This window comes from Eumetopias jubatus, unplaced genomic scaffold, assembly GCF_037043125.1.
Source record: "Eumetopias jubatus isolate StellerSeaLion01/CBP00866 unplaced genomic scaffold, mEumJub1_p1.0 scaffold_13, whole genome shotgun sequence".
In the NCBI taxonomy this organism is placed as follows: Eukaryota; Metazoa; Chordata; class Mammalia; order Carnivora; family Otariidae; genus Eumetopias; species Eumetopias jubatus.
In genome coordinates, this window is record NW_028274819.1 from 7,436,616 (window position 1) to 7,457,607 (window position 20,992).

Genomic DNA, 20,992 nt, shown 5'->3' on the forward strand with positions numbered 1-20,992 from the left:
GAGTAGACGACACACAGAGGGCTCTTTCTGCTGCTTGGGAAAGAACAGTCCCTCACCAGCCGAAGATAATGGCTGATTTCTGTGAATTGTTTATAAAGCACTCCACGTTTTCTACTTCATCCTCCCACCAACCTGGGGAGGTTTGTTGCCTTTTTGCAGATGTGACAGTGAAGTCCAGAGGATTTAAAAGGAGCTTGGGCAGCAGTTGAAACTCAGGTCTGGTTGACAGTAAAATGCCCTATTTTTTAGGGGCTCTCCGTAGTGTTGGTCTAGAGAGGGAGAAGTCTGGAGCAAGCCTGAGCTTCCAGTCCTGCAGAAGAAGGTTGTGGACAGATGAGGGCTGGACAGAACAGGGTGCCTGGCTGAGCCCCCTGGGTCAGTACAGTTTACCCTCCACCAAGCACATGCAAGGGAAGAAAGTGAGCCTGACTCCTATTCAAAGGCTTTTGAGACACAACTAAGACCACATGATGCCTGCCATCCTGCCTCCCTGAGTCTATGCGACAGAAATCCCAGCACCAGCACGTGAACGTTTTTGACAAGGAAGTTCACTGTGGCAGGGTTTGGAACAACAAAACATTGGGAAAAAAATCTAAGTGCCTTCAGTGGGGATCAGTTACCTAAGCTGGGATACACCTATGCGGTGGATCCCATGAAGATTTTGAGAAGGGCGAGATGAAGCATAATGTACCTGCATGGAAAGATGTCATGCCATGTTAAGTGAAAAAAAAAACACACATTTTTGGGGGCGCCTGGTGGCTCAGTCGGTTGGGCGACTGCCTTCAGCTCAGGTCATGGTCCCGGAGTCCCGGGATCGGGTCCCACGTCGGGCTCCCTGCTCAGCAGGGAGTCTGCTTCTCCCTCTGACCCTTACCCCTCTCATATGATCTCTCTCTCTCTCTCTCTCATTCCTGCTCTCTCAAGTAAAGAAATAAATGAAATCTTTGAAAAAAAAGAAAAGAAAAAAACATTTTCAATGCCATTTTAATATTAAAAATAACAGTAAAAACAATGACCCATGAAACAATGTTTCCCTGCAGGATGCAGCCCATTAAGCAGAATGTGAAACTACTTTAGTGTCACAAATTAGTTGAACCATATGAAATCGCCCATATTTTACCATTTTGACTACAAAGATGTCAGTTTCATATGGTTCAACCTAGCAGCATTAGCAAAAAAATTACATGGAATGAAGACACTAGACAATATCGCTGCCTTTACCCGTGGAGTAAAGGTAAGTCATGTTTGTCGGAAAATCCAGATATTTATTTATTTATTTTAAAAGATTTTATTAAAAAATTTGAGAGAGTTGAGAGAGAGCATGAGAGGGGAGAGGGTCAGAGGGAGAAGCAGACTCCCTGCTGTGCGAGGAGCCTGATGCGGGACTCCATCTTGGGACTCCAGAATCATGACCTGAGCCAAAGGCATTTGCTTAACCAACTGAGCCACCCAGGCGCCCCCCAAATCCAGATATTTATATGTACATGTGTACTTCTTAGAGTCCTAGTCATGAAAGTTTGAAAATCACTGCAATTCGACTGTTAGCTCTGGAGTAGGTTTGAGGGAAACTTAAAACCATTACCTTAAGCACATCTGGATTGTTTTACTTTATGACTACCACTAGTACTGAAATCCTTGTTTAAATGTCAGGATGAAAGCCCTGCCCTGTGCAAGCTGTTGCAGCTTCCCACGGGCCACAGGGTGGGATTATAATGGATATCAATAAAAAAACAACAAAAAACACTGGAAGCTCTGTGAAATAGCAGTCCAGGCTGTAACTGTATTTAACCTTCCTTTTTTTTTTTTTTAAGATTTTACTCATTTATTTGTCAGAGAGAGAGAGAGAGAGAGTGAGCACAAGCAGGGGGAGCGGCAGGCAGAGGGAGAAGCAGACTCCCCGCTGAGCAAGGAGCCCGATGCGGGACTCGATCCCAGGACCCTGGGATCATGACCTGCGCCCAAGGCAGACACGTAACCGACTGAGCCACCCAGGCGGCCCTGTATTTAACTTTTGAATAATAATTGCTTGGGGGCGCCTCAGTGGTTCAGTCGGTTAAGCATGGACAATTGGCTTGGGTTCCTGTCATGATCTCAGCATATAGTCTGCTTGAGATTCTTTCCCTCTCCCTCCTCCTCTGCCCCCCACCTCGCATGTTCTCTCTCTTGCTCTCTGTCTAAAATAAATAATAAATAAAAATCTTAAAAAAATAATAATTGCCTATAGCTAGAAATCTAGACGGGGGGGAGGGGCAGAGGGCTTTTAAAGACAAGTGCAGGGGCCTAGTGAGTGGCAGGCAGTATTTTCATTTGCCTCATTGAAAGGAAGAAAGCGTGCTCTTAAGGAAGTAAAATCTTTAGGGAATACCTTTGGGAGAAAACTGGAAAGATTATAGAGCTGTAGCTATATATAACTGTGAATATGTATATATTCACGAGAGAGAATCGGGAAATTGAAATACCAAATCCTGTCAGCTGTGAAACCTGCTGTTGAAGGGAGAGTTTCTGGAGGCTAAATAAGTGGATTGTAACTTGAGGACAGAGTTCTAGATGCCTTTTTTTTTTAAGATTTTATTTATTTATTCATGAGTGACAGAGGCAGAGGGAGAAGCAGGCCCCCCACAGAGCAGGGAGGCTCATGTGGGACTCGATCCCAGGGCCCTGGGATCACGACCTGAGCCAAAGGCAGATGCTCAACCAACTGAGCCACCCAGGCGCCCCTAGATGCCTTTTAAAAAGGCATGCGTGTTTACCCAATGTCTGGGGAGGAAATTTTTGCATTATAATTTTAATTGTAAGTGGTGTAGCCTTTTTGAGTCAGCAATACATTTCATGTATCACCTTTATAATCATAAAAGAAAAGTGACAACTCTTTTTATCCTGGAACAACAGCAAGCCGGGGAAAAGACCCTGCCTTAATCAAATTGCTGGTCATTAAGCACTGGCAAGAACCATACCTAAGTATCCTATTTATTTATTTGCCCTAGATGAATTTTCTATTTGATTCTTCTAAAGTATAATGTTCATGGACATTGTTTAAAGTTACAGTTTTGATAAAAGGAAGTCTGTTTTTCTCTGGTGAGACACATCTGTGGAGCACCAGCATATGACAGAAGCACCAACCAGCACTTGGTGGCAGCATACCCAAGTGTAGGCTTTGCCCTACTAATCAGTAAACAAAGAACTGGAAGTTTGAGTGTGCAACCTAATCCCTGGAACGGCCACAACCTCCAGACCACAGTTCTGCCCGGGTCTGTTCTAGTACTCCCACCCCTGATCTTCCTGTAAGCCGTAAGGATCCAGGAAAAGCCCCTGTCCTCAGTGGGTGTGTACGAGGTGCCGGCCACAGCCGAATGCCTCACAGGGCCAGCCAGAGTGTTCATGCATACTCATTCCAGTCCTTAGCCCAGCTGCCTCATGTGGGAGGGAGAGGAGGTATCTTCTCCAACTTACGGATGACAAAACGAGCTGTTTACACACACCTTTGTCATCCATCCAAGGGCACATGACATCCTCAGGCTTTTCCAGAACCTTAGGAGTGGGGAAGGGACTTGAGAACCTGAGCTCTTCCAACAAACACATTCACCTCACCCGTGCCTGTGGGCTTCTCGTTGCCATGGCGCCTGGCGGGGTGCACAGTGGCTACGCCTTACCTCAGCAACCTGAGAGGCAGGTTCCGCTCTTCTCCTTACTTGACGAAGGAGCTCCACCCGCCCCATCACTACCACAGCCTCTCCCTCCCACCATATTCCTGTTCCTTCTCCCCAAGGCAGAGGGACGTTTTTATCCTGTGCTCAGATTTTGTCCCTCCTCTGCTCAAAGCCCTCCCCTGTCTGCTGGGTGCTCCCTGTATCTCCCAGAGTTAGAGCCCAAGGTCTCCAGCAGCTCATAAGGCCTGTATGAATGGCCCACGAGGCTCTCTCCCCCCATCACCTACTCCTCCCCCTGCCCCTACCAATCCCCCAACACATGGGCACATTCCCACTGCCCCTAACCCACACTCCCGGGTCACCTGCCTCTCTTCAATTCTTTGCTCAAACACCCAATGTCTCAAAAAAAAATTTTTTTTGGTGTTATTCAAATGTCTCACTGAGGCCCACCCTGACTGTGCTGTTTATATTTGAAACCCCTTAATCCCCCACTCACATTCCCTAAATCCTTTACATGACACTTTAAGGCCTTCTGCAGCCTCTATAATTCCCTTACGTTGTTACATTTATCTTCCCCCACCCCTCCATCCACCCTTGGACGGAAGCTCCAAAGGGCAGGGATCTGGATTTCTTTCCCCCAGTTTTATTGTAAAATAATTGACCTACGTCACTGTATAAGTTTAAGGTGTACAGCGTGATGGTTTGATTTACGAATGTGGTGAAATGATTGCTGCAATAGGTTTAGCTAATATCCATCTTCTCATGTAAATACAGTAAAGAAAAGGAGAAAAAAAAGGAAAAAATTCTCCTTGTGATGAGAACTCTTGGGATTCATTCTCTTAACTTTCCTAAACCTCGTGCGGCTCTGTTAGCCACGGGCCTGGGGTCACACATTACGTCCCCAGGACTTAGTTATCTTGCAACTGGAAGTTGGTATCTTTGGACAACCTTCCTCCATCTCCCCCTCCCAGATTATCCACCTCTGGTGTTGAATCTGGATTTTTTTTTTTTTAAACTTAAAAAAAATATTTATTTGAGAGAGAGAGAGAGCATGAGTGGGGGGTGGAGGGGGGAGGGCAGAGGAAGAGGGATGAGCAGACTCCCTGCTGAGCAGAGAGCCCAGCTCGGACCCTGGGATCACGACCTGAGCCAAGGCAGATACTTAACCCACTGAGCCACTCGGGCGCCCATATATTTTTTTTTTCTTTAATCAGATGTCTCCCAGCACCTAGAGCAGGGCCTGCCACGTGGTGGATGCTCAGTAAATATCTGTTGAGTAAAGGGGACAGAGGCAGAGGGTCTGTTAACTGCTTCCTAGCAACTCACTCAGCCAGAAAGCAACTGAGCCCTGTCGGCCTTATTCTTAACCACTTAGGCTTCTCGGCCTCCAGACCTTGGCGGCCGAGATCCCACAGGGGCCAATTCCCAGAGTGGCCCACACTGAAAAGGGCATCACCTGGGCACCCGGGGAGCTGAGGCCTAGAGTGGGAGTCAGACAGGTGACAGTACCAGGAGAGGGCCCAGGCCTCCCGAGCCCATGTACCCACCCTCAGTTCAGTGTCCCCTTGTCTGATAGAAAGCCCCCTCTGTTCTCTCAAATGGCACAGACTCCTGAGGCTGCAAGGTGTCCATCTCCCAGAAGGCCTCAGGCCAGCCCCAGCCTCCAGCCACAGCAAAAGGGGCCCTGAAAGGTGAGTTGTCACATTCTTTCACGTTACATATGAGAAAACTGAGCCCCAGAGAGGGCACAAGGCTGCCCGAGGCCCTGTGCCTGGTAGCACGTGAGCTGCCTGTAGATCCAGTTTTCCTGGGACCCTTTCCTAGGCTTTCTTCTGCGTGGGGACCCCCTTCAGCTTCAGGACCCCCGGCCCGGGACCTGTGGGAGGCCCCATCCTCATGGGTACTTCACCGTGGGTCAGCAGTCTTTCCCCTGCAGACCCACAGCGGGTTTCCGCCACAGGAAGGAGGAACGTTCCCCATCCTCCTGAGGGTGCTCTGTGTCCTCATTATTTCTGCTCCAGAGCCAGAAGCCATGAGCTGGATCAAGAGGAGCACGATGGTAAAAGCCTGCTGGGGGGCGGCGGGGGGGGGCGCCTAGGTGGGTCAGTCGTTAAGCATCTGCCTTCGGCTCAGGTCTTGATCCCAGGGTCCTGGGATCGAGCCCCGCATCGGGCTCCCTGCTCCGCGGGAAGCCTGCTTCTCCCTCTCCCTCTGCAGCCTGCAGCTCCCCCTGCTTGTGCTCTGTTTCTCGCTCTCTCTCTCTCTCTGTCAATGAATAAACAAAATCTTTAAAAAAAAAAAAAAAGCCTGCTGGGGCTGTGGCAAAACCTGTCAGCCGGATTCTGCCATGTCCTTGCACCTGGCCAAGTCCCCTTCTCTCGCCGAACCTTACTTTCCCCACCCATAAAGCAAGGAGACTGGATGGACAATCTCCAGAATCTTCTGACCACGACTTATGACCAAGCTGCCTTGCCAAAGCTCTTGGCGCCCTTGGTACAGTACTTGGGATGGGAAGGCAAGTGCTCTCTTGTCTCTTGCTTGGGGGACACTGGCCACGCTGAGTTGGGCTTGTATATCCCACCCCACTTCAGCCCTCCAGGCTCTGGCTTATGACCTTCCTCCACTAGCCTCAGAGCAAGGCCTTCCTGGTGTCCAACACCAAAGACAAAATGAGGGAGAGCCATTTGGGGAGTGGAGAGGCTCCCTCAAAGGCCAGGGTGACAGCCCTTCCTCTCTAGTGTCTAGGATCTTAGCAGGGTCCCCAGCATGGGCCTCTCTGCTATGTGCAGCAGACAGAGGAGATGTGACAAGGGAGAGCCAGCCAGGGACACTGGGACAAGAAGGAACTTGCTGGTGACTGCTTGCTTGCTTTCTCTCTCTCTCTCTTTTTTTTTCTTTAACATTTTCTTTTCATTCATTTTGAGAGAGAGAAGGTAGGCAGGGGGAGGGGCAGAGGGAAAGAGAGGGAGAGAGAGAATCTCAAGCAGACTCCACACCGAGCACAGAGCCCAACGAGGTGCTCAATCCCAGGACCCTGAGATCATGACCTGAGCCGAAATCAAGAGTCAGACACTTAACCCGCTGAGCCACCCAGGCGCCCCTGGTGACTGCTTTCCATCCGTGGTTTCCGTCATCATGACAGTGCTGGCAAAGCAAGGCTATTATCCCCATTTTACAGACAAGGAAACTGAGGCCCAGAGAAACCATGGGGCCATGTCTAAGGTCACACAGCTGGACGTGGCAGAGCAGGGATTTGAACCCTAGCCTGTCTGGGACTTGGACCACCTGGAAAATCCAGGAGCTGCGGTCACCAGGGCCACACCCTGCGAAGCCCTGGGAGGTTTGCTGACTCTAGCGCTCAGCTGTTGATTATTTACACTACCTGCCCACTCCCAAAAGTTTGAGTCCGTTTCTGGGAAAGAGGTATATGTTCAGGGAACAGAAAATCAGAAGCACAAAGCTTTGGGGGCAGCAGAGGGCCCAGCAGGACGAGGGCTGGACACCCTGCCCCAGCTCCCACTGACAGGTGAGCAGTGATAGCGTCACTGAGCCCTGGTGAAGTCACCCAGTTCCTGGGAAGCCGGGCTATTTGCAGATTGCAGCTGGGATGAGTGTTCACAGGGTGCTGTGCTGAAGTGAAAGTGAGTCTTTTCCTCCCTCGGCCCTGGGGAGTCCCCACGATGTCGTTGCCCTAGTCCCTGCCCAGCATTCGGTTCACTTGGAATCTTTCCCTCAGCAGCCCTCCGCTTTTCCACCCACGGGTCCCTGTGAAGCAAAGGAAAGAGAGGGTGCAGGGTTGGTGTCAGACGTGGGGGCATGGAGTCCATCCCATCTGGGGAATGTGACTCTACCAAGGGATGCATCTCTAGCAGCAGCTTCCTCATGTCTGAGTCTGAGCCAAGGTGGTGGCGTCAGCCCAGTATCTGTTACCCTCTCCTGCCAACAGCCCTATGGGGGTTGCCCTTCCCTCACCCATAGTCCCTAGGGTTAAAACAGGGCTGACCCCTTCTCTTGAGCTCCAGGATGGGCCTAAGACCCCTGCCTGGCCTATCTTACTTTATCTCCTGGCCGCAGTGACTGATGTCAGGAATAGCCACATGACTTAAGCCAAACCAAGTCCTGGCCCTTTGTGGGAACCTCTGGGAAAGTGGCAGGGGTGGGATGCACCCTCCTCGTGGTCATCTTTCTAGAAGAGTGAGGGTGAGACACTTGCTCCTGATGACATGGTTTGGGCATCATGATCCAGCTGTGCCTAAAGCTGTTACCCTCTAGACTTGCCAGTGACTTACGCTTGAGTTAGATCATTCGGAAAACTAAGAATCCAGAGAATCCTAATTTCCCATCTGTTATTAATACTCCTTTATAAGCATGAGAAATTTTGAGCAACTGACATCAAATATTAAGTGCTGCTTACACGTGGACAGCAACACTTTTTTTTTCCACTAAAAAGGTATTTCATTAGGAAAAAAAAATCTCATCCCTCATGTACTCCATTTTTTTCTTTTTTTAATTTTTTTTTAATTTTTAATTTTTAATTTTTTTTAAAGATTTTATTTATTTATTTGAGAGAGAGAATGAGAGCCAGAGAGCACGAGAGGGAAGAGGGTCAGAGGGAGAAGCAGACTCCCTGCTGAGCAGGGAGCCCGATGCGGGACTCGATCCCGGGACTCCAGGATCATGACCTGAGCCGAAGGCAGTTGCTTAACCAACTGAGCCACCCAGGCGCCCCTTTTTCTTTTTTTTAAAGATTTTTTTATTTGAGAGAGAGAGAGAAGGAGCAGGGGGAGGGGCAGAAGCAGACTTCCCGCTGTGCAGGGAGCCCAACATGGGGCTCCATCCCAAGACTCCCATTCTGGGATCGTGTTCTGAGCCGAAGGCAGATGCTTAACCGACTGAGCCACCCAGGTGCCCCTCCACCATTTTTTTCTTAAAATACATAATAATAACTAAAATACAAGCCTTTGGTTATGTGAACAAAAATTTCTCAGGTATTTATTTATTGAGTGCCTTATTAAAATTTGAACCGATGTTTATGTGCCAGACACTGTGCTAAGCCCTTTACATATATGACTTCATCAAATCCTTATATTATTATGCCCACTTTACAAAAGAGGCAGAAAGAGTTAAGTGACTTGCCCGAGATCAAGTTCCAGGCCCCAGGATGGAGCCTGCCCATCCTTCAATGTCCTTGCTAAAGAGTTTCTTCTTTGGAGGGCCTTCTCTGATCTCCCCAGTAGGAAGTGCCCTCTGCTGCCACGGACGCCCCACCCCGCCTTGCCAGCTGATGTGCTGGGTGTGTGTCTCACACCCTGGGTGGGGTGTGAACTGGTGTGGGCCGAGGCTTCGCTCCCACGCAGGTCCATGCACAGTTGCAAGTGGGAAGTCGATAGCCAGCCTCAGCCCCATCTGCAGCCACTTGGCCTCTTTCTCTGCTATCCTGAGAAGACCAGGCCTCAACTGAGGGGTGCACACGGTGGGCGGTTGGGGAGACCTAGACAGAGGGTCCTCATTCCTGGACAACTGGAGACCCCCAGCATCTCTCCAAGCCCGGAAGGTGTGGGAAGGAACTGGGACAGGGCTCCTCCCAAACCAACTGTGTGACTGTATCCTCCCTGTGCTTCAGTTTCCTCGCTGGTAAAACGAGGAGGTTGGTTGAGGAGAGACCCCCCCCCCCCAGGAATCCAAGGCAGGTCCTGTGGGAATGAGTAAGGCAGAAGTTTCTTTACTCGTCCAGGAAGCTTTTGGGGTTTCAGGCAAGCTGTCTGCGGGACTTGCATTCTTTCATTCATCAATTGATCACCCCTTATGTGGAGGCAGTGTTTGATACTTTGGAGAGTAAGACAGGAAACGACCCCGTTGCCCAAGAGCTCACTCTGTAGCTCTGGTGTGGGGAGGCCTTCCAGCCTCCCCTCGCAGGGCCTGCAGGCTTTGAACTAGAGGATCAAGACCTCCCGCCCTGGCCGTGGACGAGGACTCAGGGCTCAGAGGAGAGAGATGTGTCCTCCCTCCAGCTCTGCCCCCTCCCTCCAGTCCACCTGGGCTCTCTGGGCATTAGTCCCTTCCCCCTTCTAAGTGGGAGGTTGCCCTGGAGGACCCTGAAGCCTGCCCTGCTGGCCTGGGAGGGCGTCCACCTCTTGGGGAAGCCACGCACAGCCATTCGTGGTTAAACATTACCCATTCTGTGTCCCTCATCCCTGACACGCCTTAGGGAGAGCCAGCCATAAACACTGCCTTCTTCAAACTTCCTCCAGGGCTGTGGCCTCCTGAGAGAGGCCACAGGCACACTTGCTGACTGTCTCCTTTCCACCCAAAGCTAGGGTCTGCAGAGGGAAAGACTGGGGTCCAGGTCTGGGGCTGGGGGCCGAGGTGGGGAACGATTGGGCCCTAGCCACTGCCCCCCCTGCCCTGCAGATTTTTTTTCCCTTGGTTACATCACGTGTGTGGCTTCTCCAGATCCTTCCCTGTGGAGCTCATGGACTGGCTTAATGAGTCCCTTAGGTGCCCGCCTCAGGCAAGACGACCTGGCCCTCTTGGTTTCTGAGGAACAAAAATCATCCAGAGTCATCGAGGCAGCCTCCCTGCATGGGGTGCCCCACTTCAGCCTCTGCTCCCCGACCCCTTTCAAGCAAGGAGGGCCAGGCCCAGCTGTCATACCCATCCCACCGGCCTGAGCATTTAAAATTAAGATTCATTAATCCTGGGTTCCCACAAATCTCACCAGGGGGAATGGATTCTAGGGGGATAGCACTTTCCCATATGCAGAGAGCTTTCTTCTCAGCTCATTCCTTTCCATCTTCAAAGCAACTTTGTAAAATAGGTATGATCTCATTGTCATCCACAGCGTACGTATGACAACGTTGAGGCTGCAGGTCATCAACCTTTGAGTGCCAAGTATCAGAGTCGCGTCTGACTCCAAAGCCCAGACTGGTTTCATGCCCAATTCTAGGCAGAGCAGGGGGTGGCCATTCCCCCAGCCCCGCTTAAGGCAGACATCACTAATCAATCACAGCACGGCAGGTGCTGTGACTCATCTGCCCTGCTCTTTTCTAAGAAGCTGGGAGGCAGCTGTGAACCCCTCAACACCGCATTGCAGGACACCATTACCTATCAGAAGATCACATCTACGCTATTTGCCATTCTTGTGATCCCACACCATCAGCCTTGAGCCCTCAGGACTCAGAAACAATCCCGAGGTGCTCTAGTAACCAGACCATGGGACCCTGGGCACCGCACATCAGTTGCTATGCTGTTCTCCGACCGGGGTTCCTGGCTCCTCTGTCCCCCAGACAGATGTCCCTTCCGTGCACGGTCTCCCTTAGAGATACAACAACCATGCTGGTTTGCCTGAGGCTTCTGGGTTTGCTAAGTCTTTAATAGAAGTATTTATTAGGAAACACTTCAGGAACGCCTGGGTGGCTCATCGGTTAAGTGTGTACCTTCAGCTCGGGTCATGATGCCAAGGTTCTGGGGTCGAGTCCTGCATCGGGATCCTTGCTCAGTGGGACACCTGCTACTCCCTCTGTCTGCCTCTCTCTCTCTCTCTCTCTCTCTCTGACAAAAAAAAAAAAAGGAAACAGGTGTACCCCAACATGTAGATAATATTATCAGAGTTTTTAAGCCACAGAACACCACAGACACAACTAAATCCCTGTGTGTCAGTGCACCCATGCCACCACATTCTGAATTTCATGTTTCTCATTCCCATGCACATTTTTATACTTTTATTGCATATATGCGTATCCATATGATTAAACCTTACAAAAATGGTGTTGTTCGGATCTTGTTGCAGCTTGTGATTTTCAAACAACTGGACGTGACGGACTCTCAGGCACAATGCTCAGTGCAGCTCTGAATCGCCCAGCAGATCATAGTTGCAAGTATTTGTCGAACTCTTCCTCTGTACCAGGCACGGTTGCAGGTGCCTTGCCCGCCTCACCTCATTTCACATTCCTGACAGAATTATTTTTATCCGCCCTTTATAGATTTGAAAACAAAGGCACAGAAAGGTGAAATTATTTTTTTAAGATTGTATTTATTTATTTGAGAGAGAGAGCGAGAGCAAGAGAGCACAAGCAGGGGGAGCGGCAGGCAGAGGAAGAGGGAGAAGCAGGCTCCCCTGAGCAAGGAGCCTTGATCCCAGGACCTCGAGATCATGACCTGAGCCGAAGGCAGACGCTTAATCAGCTGAGCCCCCCAGGCGCCCCAGAAAGGTGAAATTATGTCCCCAAGTCACATAGCTTGGAGGCTGTTCTCCTAACCGCTAGACACCGCTCCCTCTACTTCTGCGTGGTCTGTTGAATGAAAACACAGTAATTTATCCATCTGTTCTCCTATTTAAGGGCCATTGCTTATTTTTGCACACTTGCCTCAACATCGGTCTCAGAGGGTTTGGGGGTGGTTGTATTATCTTGCTTGGTTCCTCCGTGAAGCTGTGAGAAGCTACTTGTCCCATCCCCCTACACCCGCTAGAGATGAGGAAACTAAGATCAGCAAGGATGAATCACGTTCTCAAAGCTGCGCAGCTCCCACGGGCCAGAGGTGGGCAGCGAACCTGGACACCGGCAGTTCCGGCCCCCAGAGACTCTCCCGTGTCGCACATGAGCCCTCGGCTCCCCATTGCCTTCGCCTCTTGGCTCTGTGCCTGGCCGCCTGCCCTCCCTCCCCCACAACCCCCTCCCCAATAACAGACTTCTGGTGTCCCCTCCTCTGGCCACCCTCTGTTGCCGTCACTCTCCTTCCAGAAAAGGGACCCAACCGGAAGGCCAGTTCATGTTAGGAAATTCCAGCCACGTGAGCCAACCCGAGCCAGGGATTCTGAGCAGCCAGTGGCTTTAGAAGAAACTGAAACTTGGTTTGCTGGGGGCGGAGTGGTCACCGGGGATTTAAAGAGCTGCCACTTCCTTGGGCCCCCAGAGGGCACTGGGAGGTCACAGTGGCAGAGGGACACCCGAACTGAGCCTCTGCCCGCCCCCTGCCTAAGCCATGCACCTCTGTGGGGGCAGTGGGCTGCTGACCAGGACGGTGAGTACAGGGAACCAGGGACAGGGGATGAGACGGGGAATATGGCCAAGCGTCCCCAGTTCCTAGGCAGGGAGGGACATGGCCAGAGCTTCTAGTCCCAGCTCTGTGCTTACGGGCGGTGTGACCGTGGGACCCACATATCCCCTCTCTGGGCTTCAGTTTCCCCAGGGGATTGAAGTGAGGGCTTTCCTGCTCTCATAGTGCAGAGCCAGGCTCCCGTTTTAGAACACGGCTTCTGAAGAGTGCTGTCTCCACACCCACCCTCCCCTCATTGCCCTTATGGGAGCATTCTCTTCCCTCCCCAAATTCTCCGGCGGCATGGCTCCCCTTGGAGGCCCTGCTCCTCTCCCAGGACCCAAGTACCAGAAGCCTATCTCCTTCTGTCAAGTGCAGGTCTTTCCCCCAGGCTCCAGTCTCTTGGCCCTCCCAGAACCTGCGATGGGCCTCTTGTGACCATGAACTGAGCAACATGGAGTTCTCAGCCAGGGAGGGCAGGGTCTTGGGTCCTGTCTGAGCTCCCTACAGTCAGAACGCACTCCCAGAGTGACCTAGGGGAAGGGGGATTTGGGCTACGGGGTCTCCAACATTCTCTCTTGCCCGACCTTCCAAAACATGGGGCATTGGGGTTAAATACTTTGTGTAAGTTTCACGGAGCCCCTAAGGGGGGGGTCCAGGGGAGGGGGAGGGGCACTGCTGGGAAGCTTTGGGTCCACTCATGCATTCCTTCCAGGTTGCTGCCACACTAGAATGTCAGCAACTTGAGGGCAGGGATTTTTGCCTGCTTGATTTGCTGTTTTGTCCCCCTCACTCGGTGCCTGGCACACAGTAGGTGCTCAATAAATATCTGTGAGGCACTGAATATCAGCTTTGGGCCTGGGCTGGGCCTGGGCTCACAGAGCCGAATCGGACCCTGGTCCTGCCATTGCTGGTGAAGCTCACAAAGCCTGCTTTGTGGCCCTTGTACAGATGAGGCAGCGGGGCTCCAGAAGGGAGCGATTTGCCCAAAGCAGGATGGCTGCTAAGTAGAGTGTAGGTGTGAAGTCCATTCTGTCTGCATTCTAACTGAGGCTTTGGGCTTCTCCATTCATCCTCCCCCATTGTGAGCTGTAAGCAGGCCGTGTGGGTGAGGCAGGTGTTCCAACAAGGTGTACCTGCGAGCGATGCCGTGTGTGGGTGCCCAGAAAGCCAGAGGGGGCCTCTAGGAGACAGGAGACTCTTGGGGAATTGGATCGTGGAGAGTGTGGCTTTACAGATGGCCTGGACAGAGGGTGCAAGCCCCTGCCGGGACCCCTGAGCCCTCTGCCTCACACCCTGCAGGACCCCGAGGAGTGTCAGAGGCTGAAGAAGAAGCAGAAGAACCGCGCAGCCGCCCAGCGCAGCCGGCAGAAGCACACGGACAAGGCGGACGCCCTGCACCAGGTGGGGGATGCCTTCCTTTCCCTACCCTGACTCCACTCTCCTGGCCTGGCCACCTCTCCTCCATCCCTACCTCCATGCCTGTGAGTGGCTCTCCCTCCACTGCTGTATGTTTCCAGGTTGCCTGAGCTTGAGAGAGGTGCTAAGTACAAACTGTGCCAGACATGCACTGGGCTCTGGGGACACAAAGTTGTGTCCGCAGCGCAGCCCTGCCCCTGAGGTGCTCCAGATCTAGGGAGAGGAGACAAACACTCACCCTATGAGAAACTCGTTCAGGGTTAAGATGGGCTGCTTTAGAGTGCCAGCCGTGGCACTCATAGCTACAAGTCACTTCCTTCGCTGAGCTTCACTGACCTCATCCAAAAACGGGGACCATAATCCCCCTCTGGCAGGACCCTTGTGGAGACTAAAGGAGGCAAAGGAGCCCAGTGGGGTCTGGGAGGGCTCCACTGTACTTGCCTCTTAACCTTGCATGGTAATTTGACCCTGGATGGTAAGCTGACCCTTGGAGCTTTTCTTCTTCCTCTGTGGCAGAGAGAAAGGACATCACCGGTTCCATCCCAGGGAAAGGATTCAGAGCTGGGCTGAGGACCTGGCCCTTGGGAAAAATGCTTACACCTTAGTTCTTATAGTGCTGAGTGAAATTCTACAGCCCTGCCTACCAAAGGCCCTGTGCTGTTTCCTCCCCTAACACCCCACACCCTGTTCTCCCTGTTCCTTCGATGACCACCCACATCCAGCCCAGGGGCTCTGCAGAGACTGTTCTCTCTAGCCTCAGACCACAGTCCAGCTAGATCCTCACTTCTTTCCGGTTGTTTGGTTTAAATGTCACCTCCTCCGAAGGGCCTTTCTAAACCACATGATCTAAAGAGCCGGCTACCTGTTACTCTTCTCTATTCTTCTTGTTAGCCCTGAACTTACATATTTGAGGTCTATTGCTCGTCTCCTTCACCAGACTAGGAGCACCATGAAGGCAGGGAACTATTTTGTCCCCTGCTGTTTCCCCATCACCTGGAGCAGTGCCCGACAAACAGAAGGAACTCGGTCGTGCCCTGTGGAGCAGATGATAGAGTCAGAATAAAGTGCTCTAGGAGCACAAAGGTGGGGCAACACATAGCCAGTGGCATCAGGGTGATAATGGAGATGGAGTCTGAGCTGGTCTTGAAAGATGCATAGGAGTTTTCCAAACGGATGAAGGTAGGAAAAGGCATGCCAGCAAATGAAATAGTGCTGGCGTGGGCATGTGTGAGTGAGGACCAGGATGGTGCCCGCCTGGCAGGGTAGAGACTTCATGCATTCATGTGTTCACTCCTTCTAAGAAGGCCTATTGAGTGTCTTCCATGTGACAGGTACATTTCTCAGCATCGGCGATACAGCTGCGAACCCAGCAGACAAAAACCTACCCCACCCTCTCCAGGGCTCATATTTTCATGGGGGAGCCAGACAGACAAATAAATTATCCATGGGGGATTGGGGATGTCAGCTGGTGATAAGCGCTGTGGGGCCAAATACAGCAGGGCAGAGGCAAGGGAGCGGGGAGGGTGGGGTGACGGAAACCTAACTGGGGAAGCCTTCCCTGAGGAGGTAACACGTGAGCGGCCTAGAGATGGTGCGGGAACGAAGGAGTGAACCAGCAAATGACTCAGTTTCTGGAGGTGAATTGAAGCCTTTGGAGAATTTAGGTGAGAGGTGACCTAATGCCATGTTTTAAAAATATCATTCCACATGCAGAGACCAGCCTGGAAGTAGGGCTGCTAGTGGTTTTGAGGCCTGTTAGCATTTTGAGTTCATGCTCTCAGCAACATTTTTTATGTAAAACACCCTTGTGGCTTCTCCTTTTAAAAACTGTCCACAAAAGGGACGCCTGGGTGGCTCGGTGGGTTAAGTGTCCGGTTCTTGGTTTCAGCTCAGGTCATGATCTCACGGGTCATGAGATCGAGCCCCAAGTGGAGCCCGCGTGGGGCCAGTAGGGCCCTGTGCTCAGCAAGGAGTCAGCTTGAGCTTCTGTCTCTGCCCCTCCCCCTGCTCACGCAGTCTCTCTCTCTTTCAAATCAATGAAAAAAAGAAAATAAATAAAAGATAAATAAAAATTGTCCACAAAAGGGATGAGGTAGGGGAGGGAACCAGAGGAAGTCACTCAGCCTTAGGAGCTGTGGAAAGAAAGCTCTTTCATTGCTGTCACTATAAAGGGTCGTTTAGAACTGCACGCTATCAGTAGGTTCTCAGAACTCAGAGTCCAGCAGAACAGAACCTACCAGATGCTGATTCGGGGGTGCCGAATACAACATTCCGATGCTGCCACCCTCTGAAACACTACCCGAGGCTCCTCCCACAGTGCCTCCGTGAGTCAGTTCTGGGCACTAGGGAGATCTGACAGGGGCATGGAGCAGCCTAGAAGTGTGCAAAACAGAATGACCTCCAAGCTGTCGTGAGAAGGCCATGTCGGGATTAGCCCAGGGGAGGAGGTACTGGAAGAGTGTGCAGGCAGAGGAGACAGGTAATGTGGTGAGGAAGCAGAGTCCACTGGAGGGAGAGGAAGTTAAGGGGAGCAGGAGAAGTCAGAGAGATAAAGCTGGAGGTGTGAGCTGGGGCCACGGTGCACAGGGAGGCGTGGGAGCCTTTAAAGGACTTGAACTTGAATGTACAGTTGATCCCGTAATTGCCAAACTGTTCCTCTGGGCCAGGAGAACAGGGAGGTTTCAGGGGCGCCCCAGTCAGGATACTGGTGGAGTTCTCAAGTGAGTGGAGGTGGCCGGCTGGTGGAGACCAGCTGGCCCACGGGACCGGTGGTGAGGATGAAGAGCAGGCCAATCGGAGCCCCAGTAGGAGTGGAATGGGCAAGAGGGGCTGGGTGGTTGTGGAGAGCCGGCCAGAGAGGAGCCAAGGGGCCCTCGCGGAGACATTTCGTTGGCAATATACCTTTCCCTCTAAGTTAAGGACGCTAGGGACGGGGTACACGACTCATGCTGGCTGACGTCCCCTCCCCCATCCATCTGCTTCTGTCCCCAGCAGCACGAGACCCTGGAGAAACACAACCATCTGCTGCGGAGGGAGATCCAGGCCCTGCAGGCGGAGCTGGTGTGGTGGAGCCGGACCCTGCAAGCGCATGAACGCCTGTGCCTCATGGACTCTGCCACCTGGTTGGCTCCAGTGACCCCTGGCTGCTCGGGCCAGACCGAGCGGCCCCCGGACTCCATGCTCCATGGACAACATGGCTGCCAGGAGCAGCTGGGCCTGTTTCAGACCTCAGTCTCTTCTCCCTCGGCTCACCGGCTCTCTCCAGATCCACAGCCTCATAGTTCACCTGGCCTCCCCCTGTCCCCTCTGCCTTCTCTGTCCCTTGACTCCACTCAGGTCACCGCATCTCCTGCCCAACTGTGCCCCAGCCCTGTCCAGTCAGCCTCGCTCACTGGATCCAGCCTGCCAAGGCCTTCCTCCAAGCTCGACACCCTCCTGCCCAGTCCCCCAGCCCAGCCCACCCCTCTACAGCCCCTTGTGATGGAGCACCCCACCAGAGGGAAGCTGGGGTCCTCACCTGACAGCCTCTCAACTGCCCTGGGGCTGGCCTGCCTGCAGGGTGGGGAGTACAAGCCCGCGGCCTTATCGGCAGCAGATCAGCAAGGGCTGGGTGTGGATCCCAGCCCCCACCCAGTCTTGGCTTTCCCCCTGCTCTCCTCTGCTCAAGTCCACTTCTAACCCATCCCTGCGAGCCGAGCTAGCCCCTTCCTTGGACTGAAGTAGCAACCTCAGCACACTGGCATCTCCTCCCTTACCATTGGCGGTTCCCTTTCTTGGCTGACCAGCTGGCCCAGCATTTCACCAGGAGGAGAACGTCATCACTGCTGCCCAGCACTGCCAGGCCCTGTCACCGCCATTATTGTATTTCATCTTCATGGTCATTCTGCAAAATCCAGATGATCACACCACTTTTTTAGATAAGGAGACGGAGGCCAGAGAAGCCATGTGATGTGCCCAAGGTCGCACAGACATTTTGGGGACCTGAAACACCACCATCTGCTCCTCTTTCTCCTGGTGGGATCCTGGCCCGGGCACCCTAGGAGCTGAAGTCCTAGAAACTGGGGGCTGGTGTGAGGTTTATGTGCTGGGAACGGGAAGGAGCTCTTTCTTCTGGTTTGTGGGGGAGCCCTGCAGTTCCTGAAACCTCAACCTAGCTGGGGCTAGTCCAGAGTCCTAGAGGGATAGGGAGAGGCCAAGCAGGAGCCCAGAAGTGGACTTCTTCTTCCCTAGCAGTGTTTTCAGTGCCAAGGAACTGAACCTGTGGGTTGGAGTTGGGGAGAAGCCTGGAACAGTCCCCCCAGGGATTTCTGCAGGAGGGGAACCTGTAGCCATACCAAGACCTCTGGGAGATTCTCCAGGGTCAGCTCCCCAGGCTATTCCCAGATAGCTCCCTGCCTCTCCCAAGCAGGAGCTCAGCTGCAGTATCTGCTGGGGTAGGGGTTGGGGGTGGGTGGGTGTGGGTTCTCACTCAGACTCAGGACAAGCTCTGTGAGGGGCCTGAGATGAGAAACCCCAATTCTTCACCCAGATTTTCTTTTTCTTTTTTTTTTTTAAGATTTTATTTATTTATTTGACAGAGAGATAGACAGAGAGCACAACTAGGCAGAGAGACAGGCAGAGGGAGAGGGAGAAGCAGGCTCCCCAACGAGCAGGGAGCCCGATGTGGGGCTCGATCCCAGGGCCCTGGGATCATGACCTGAGCCAAAGGCAGCCACTTAACTGACTGAGCCACCCAGGCGCCCCATCTTCACCCAGATTTTCACGCACATATAAACAGACACTATGCTAGTATTTAACACACTCCAGGATGCTGAGCACAAATCTCGGCACACATGTTATGGTAAATAAATTAAAATGTTTTCCAATTCTTTTTGCGTTGGCCCATTCTTTAAAGCTCTGATTGTACTCGGCATGGTTGAAGCTGAAGGGCCTTTGAAAGAAGAGGTAATAGTCTAGAGTTTAGGGGTGGGCAATCCCTCAGGGACCTCCCAATCTAACCCCCTCCTCATATCGAAAATGAGGAAGCTGAGACCCAGAGACAGGCTGAACTTGCCCAGGACCACACAGCTAGGCCTGGTGTGATGGTTGCAGGACTGTTGGTGGTGCCAGAGCCAGGGTCACCACAGGTTCATGGAGAGCAGACTGGTGGGAGGAAAGCCAAGGTGCTTTTGATTGGAGGCCAGCTGGAGTCTGGAACAAGAGCTGATATAATGCACCATAGACCAGGACTCAACGAGGAGCGGAGTGTGTGTTTGTGAGGATATTGTGGTCTGGCTTGTGTCCATATACCCTAAATATAGTCAGATACTGTGCTGTGTTTTACTTGGGTTAACTCCAGGTTATGCCTCTAATATGCCTCCAGTAACTCTGTGAGGTAGGTATGGATATTATTCCCACTGTTCAGAAGGGGAAACTGAGGCCTGGGAGTGTTAAGTAACCAGCCCAAGGACACATAACTAGGAAGTGGCACAGACTTGATGCAACATCAGGAGCACTTAAACACAGACGATCCTGCCTTCCACCTACCCCATATTCCTCCCATAAGCCCTGCTTGAAGGGGCTGGCATGTACTCATAGATGTGACCCAAGGAGTTAAAACCCTACCTTGAGCTCAAAACTCAAAAATAAGAGAGGGGAGTGACTAAATTAACATTGGCGCTCTCCTATAATGGGCTGCTGAAGAGGTGCGAGGAATAAAGAATGCTTTGAAGAATAGTTAATGAGATGGGGAAATGCTCACAACACATGAGGCAGAAAAAAATAGAATGTGTAACTGTCACTATAGTTTGATATGTTTATTTAAAAATACAAAAAGAAAAGGAGTAGGAGGAGATGTTGTAGGATTCTTGAGAAGGGATATGAGCTAATATCTGTGAATCCTCAAATTTGTAAACACAGCTACTGTTATAGCATGAGGCTTCCACATAGTCGAATATATCCTAGGAATTTAGATCTGAGTGTGTCTATCACTGCACAACGAATTACTCTAAAACGTAGTGGCTTAATTGACAAATGTTTTATCATCTCACAGATTTTGTGGGGCAAGAATCTGGGCACAGCTTAGTGGGGGGCATCTGGCTCAGGGTCTTCCACAGGCTCCAATCAAAGTGTTGGCCAGGGCTGCATCATAGGAGGGGTCATCTGGGGCAGGGAGATCAGCTTCCAAGCTCACGCATAGGCTGTCTGCGGGCCTCAGAAGGTCCACTTCTGAGCTTACTCACAAGGCTGTTGGCAGGCTTCAGTTCCTTGAGGGCCCCTGGACCAAGGACCTCAGGTTCTTGTAGGCTGTTGGCTGGAGAGATTAGTTCCTTGCCACAGGGACCTCCCCACAGAGCTGCTCGACATGGGAACTGGCTTCCCTCAGAGCAAGAAAGCTAGAGGGTGAGAAAAGGTGAGCAATATATTGAGAAGCCACGGAAATTTTAGAAATAACATCCTGACAATTTTACTATATTGTATCTCCAGCCCATGCTTGAGGGGAGGGGAATTACATAAGGGCATAAAAACTAGGTGGGGAGATCATTGGGGATCATCCATCATAGAGGCTGCCTACCATCCTTGGTCAGAACCAGCACTTTCTTGGATCCCTTCTTTTTCCTTTTGTCACCAGCATAGCAGGTAGCTAGCTCTCTTTGGGGAGGTCATTTTTTGGAAGGAAACTATTTTGGCCCCTTAGTAGCAAGGACAATACCCCCAGCAATGATCTGGTGGGTTTGGGGTTGCGGCAAGGCCCCTGGCTAGACTCATAGCCCTAAGTTAGCCTTGCAGCAAACACAATGCAGACACTCCCTCCTCAGAATGACCTTTGAAGTGATGCATGGACAGTCAGTGCTGAGATAGCAAGTATGTGCAGGCCAAGAGTCTTTTATGCTTTGAAAAATAATTACTCA

The 20,992-nt window shown here is 51.8% G+C and overlaps 1 protein-coding gene across 2 annotated transcripts; it reads left to right on the top strand.

The window, feature by feature from the left end:
• Window positions 1-12,511: 12,511 nt before the first annotated feature.
• On the top strand, window positions 12,512-18,970 carry BATF2 (basic leucine zipper ATF-like transcription factor 2). Of its 2 annotated transcripts, none has more exons than XM_028118278.2 (3): window positions 12,512-12,668; window positions 13,986-14,087; window positions 17,094-18,970. In XM_028118278.2, exons 1-3 carry the CDS (start codon window positions 12,630-12,632, stop codon window positions 17,778-17,780), a joined length of 828 nt encoding a protein of 275 aa, XP_027974079.1. In that variant the 5' UTR covers window positions 12,512-12,629; the 3' UTR covers window positions 17,781-18,970. The 2 variants fall into 2 exon arrangements, with proteins under 2 accessions (XP_027974079.1, XP_027974080.1); XM_028118279.2 differs by having other exon boundaries at window positions 17,097-18,970.
• The last annotated feature ends 2,022 nt before the right edge of the window (window positions 18,971-20,992 follow it).

Coding starts and splice junctions, on each gene's coding strand:
- BATF2 (XM_028118278.2), top strand. CDS start 12,630: ATGCACCTCTGTGGGGGCAGTGGGCTGCTGACCAGGACG. Junction 12,669..13,985: donor GTGGGCTGCTGACCAGGACG/GTGAGTACAGGG, acceptor CACACCCTGCAG/GACCCCGAGGAGTGTCAGAG. Junction 14,088..17,093: donor AGGCGGACGCCCTGCACCAG/GTGGGGGATGCC, acceptor TTCTGTCCCCAG/CAGCACGAGACCCTGGAGAA.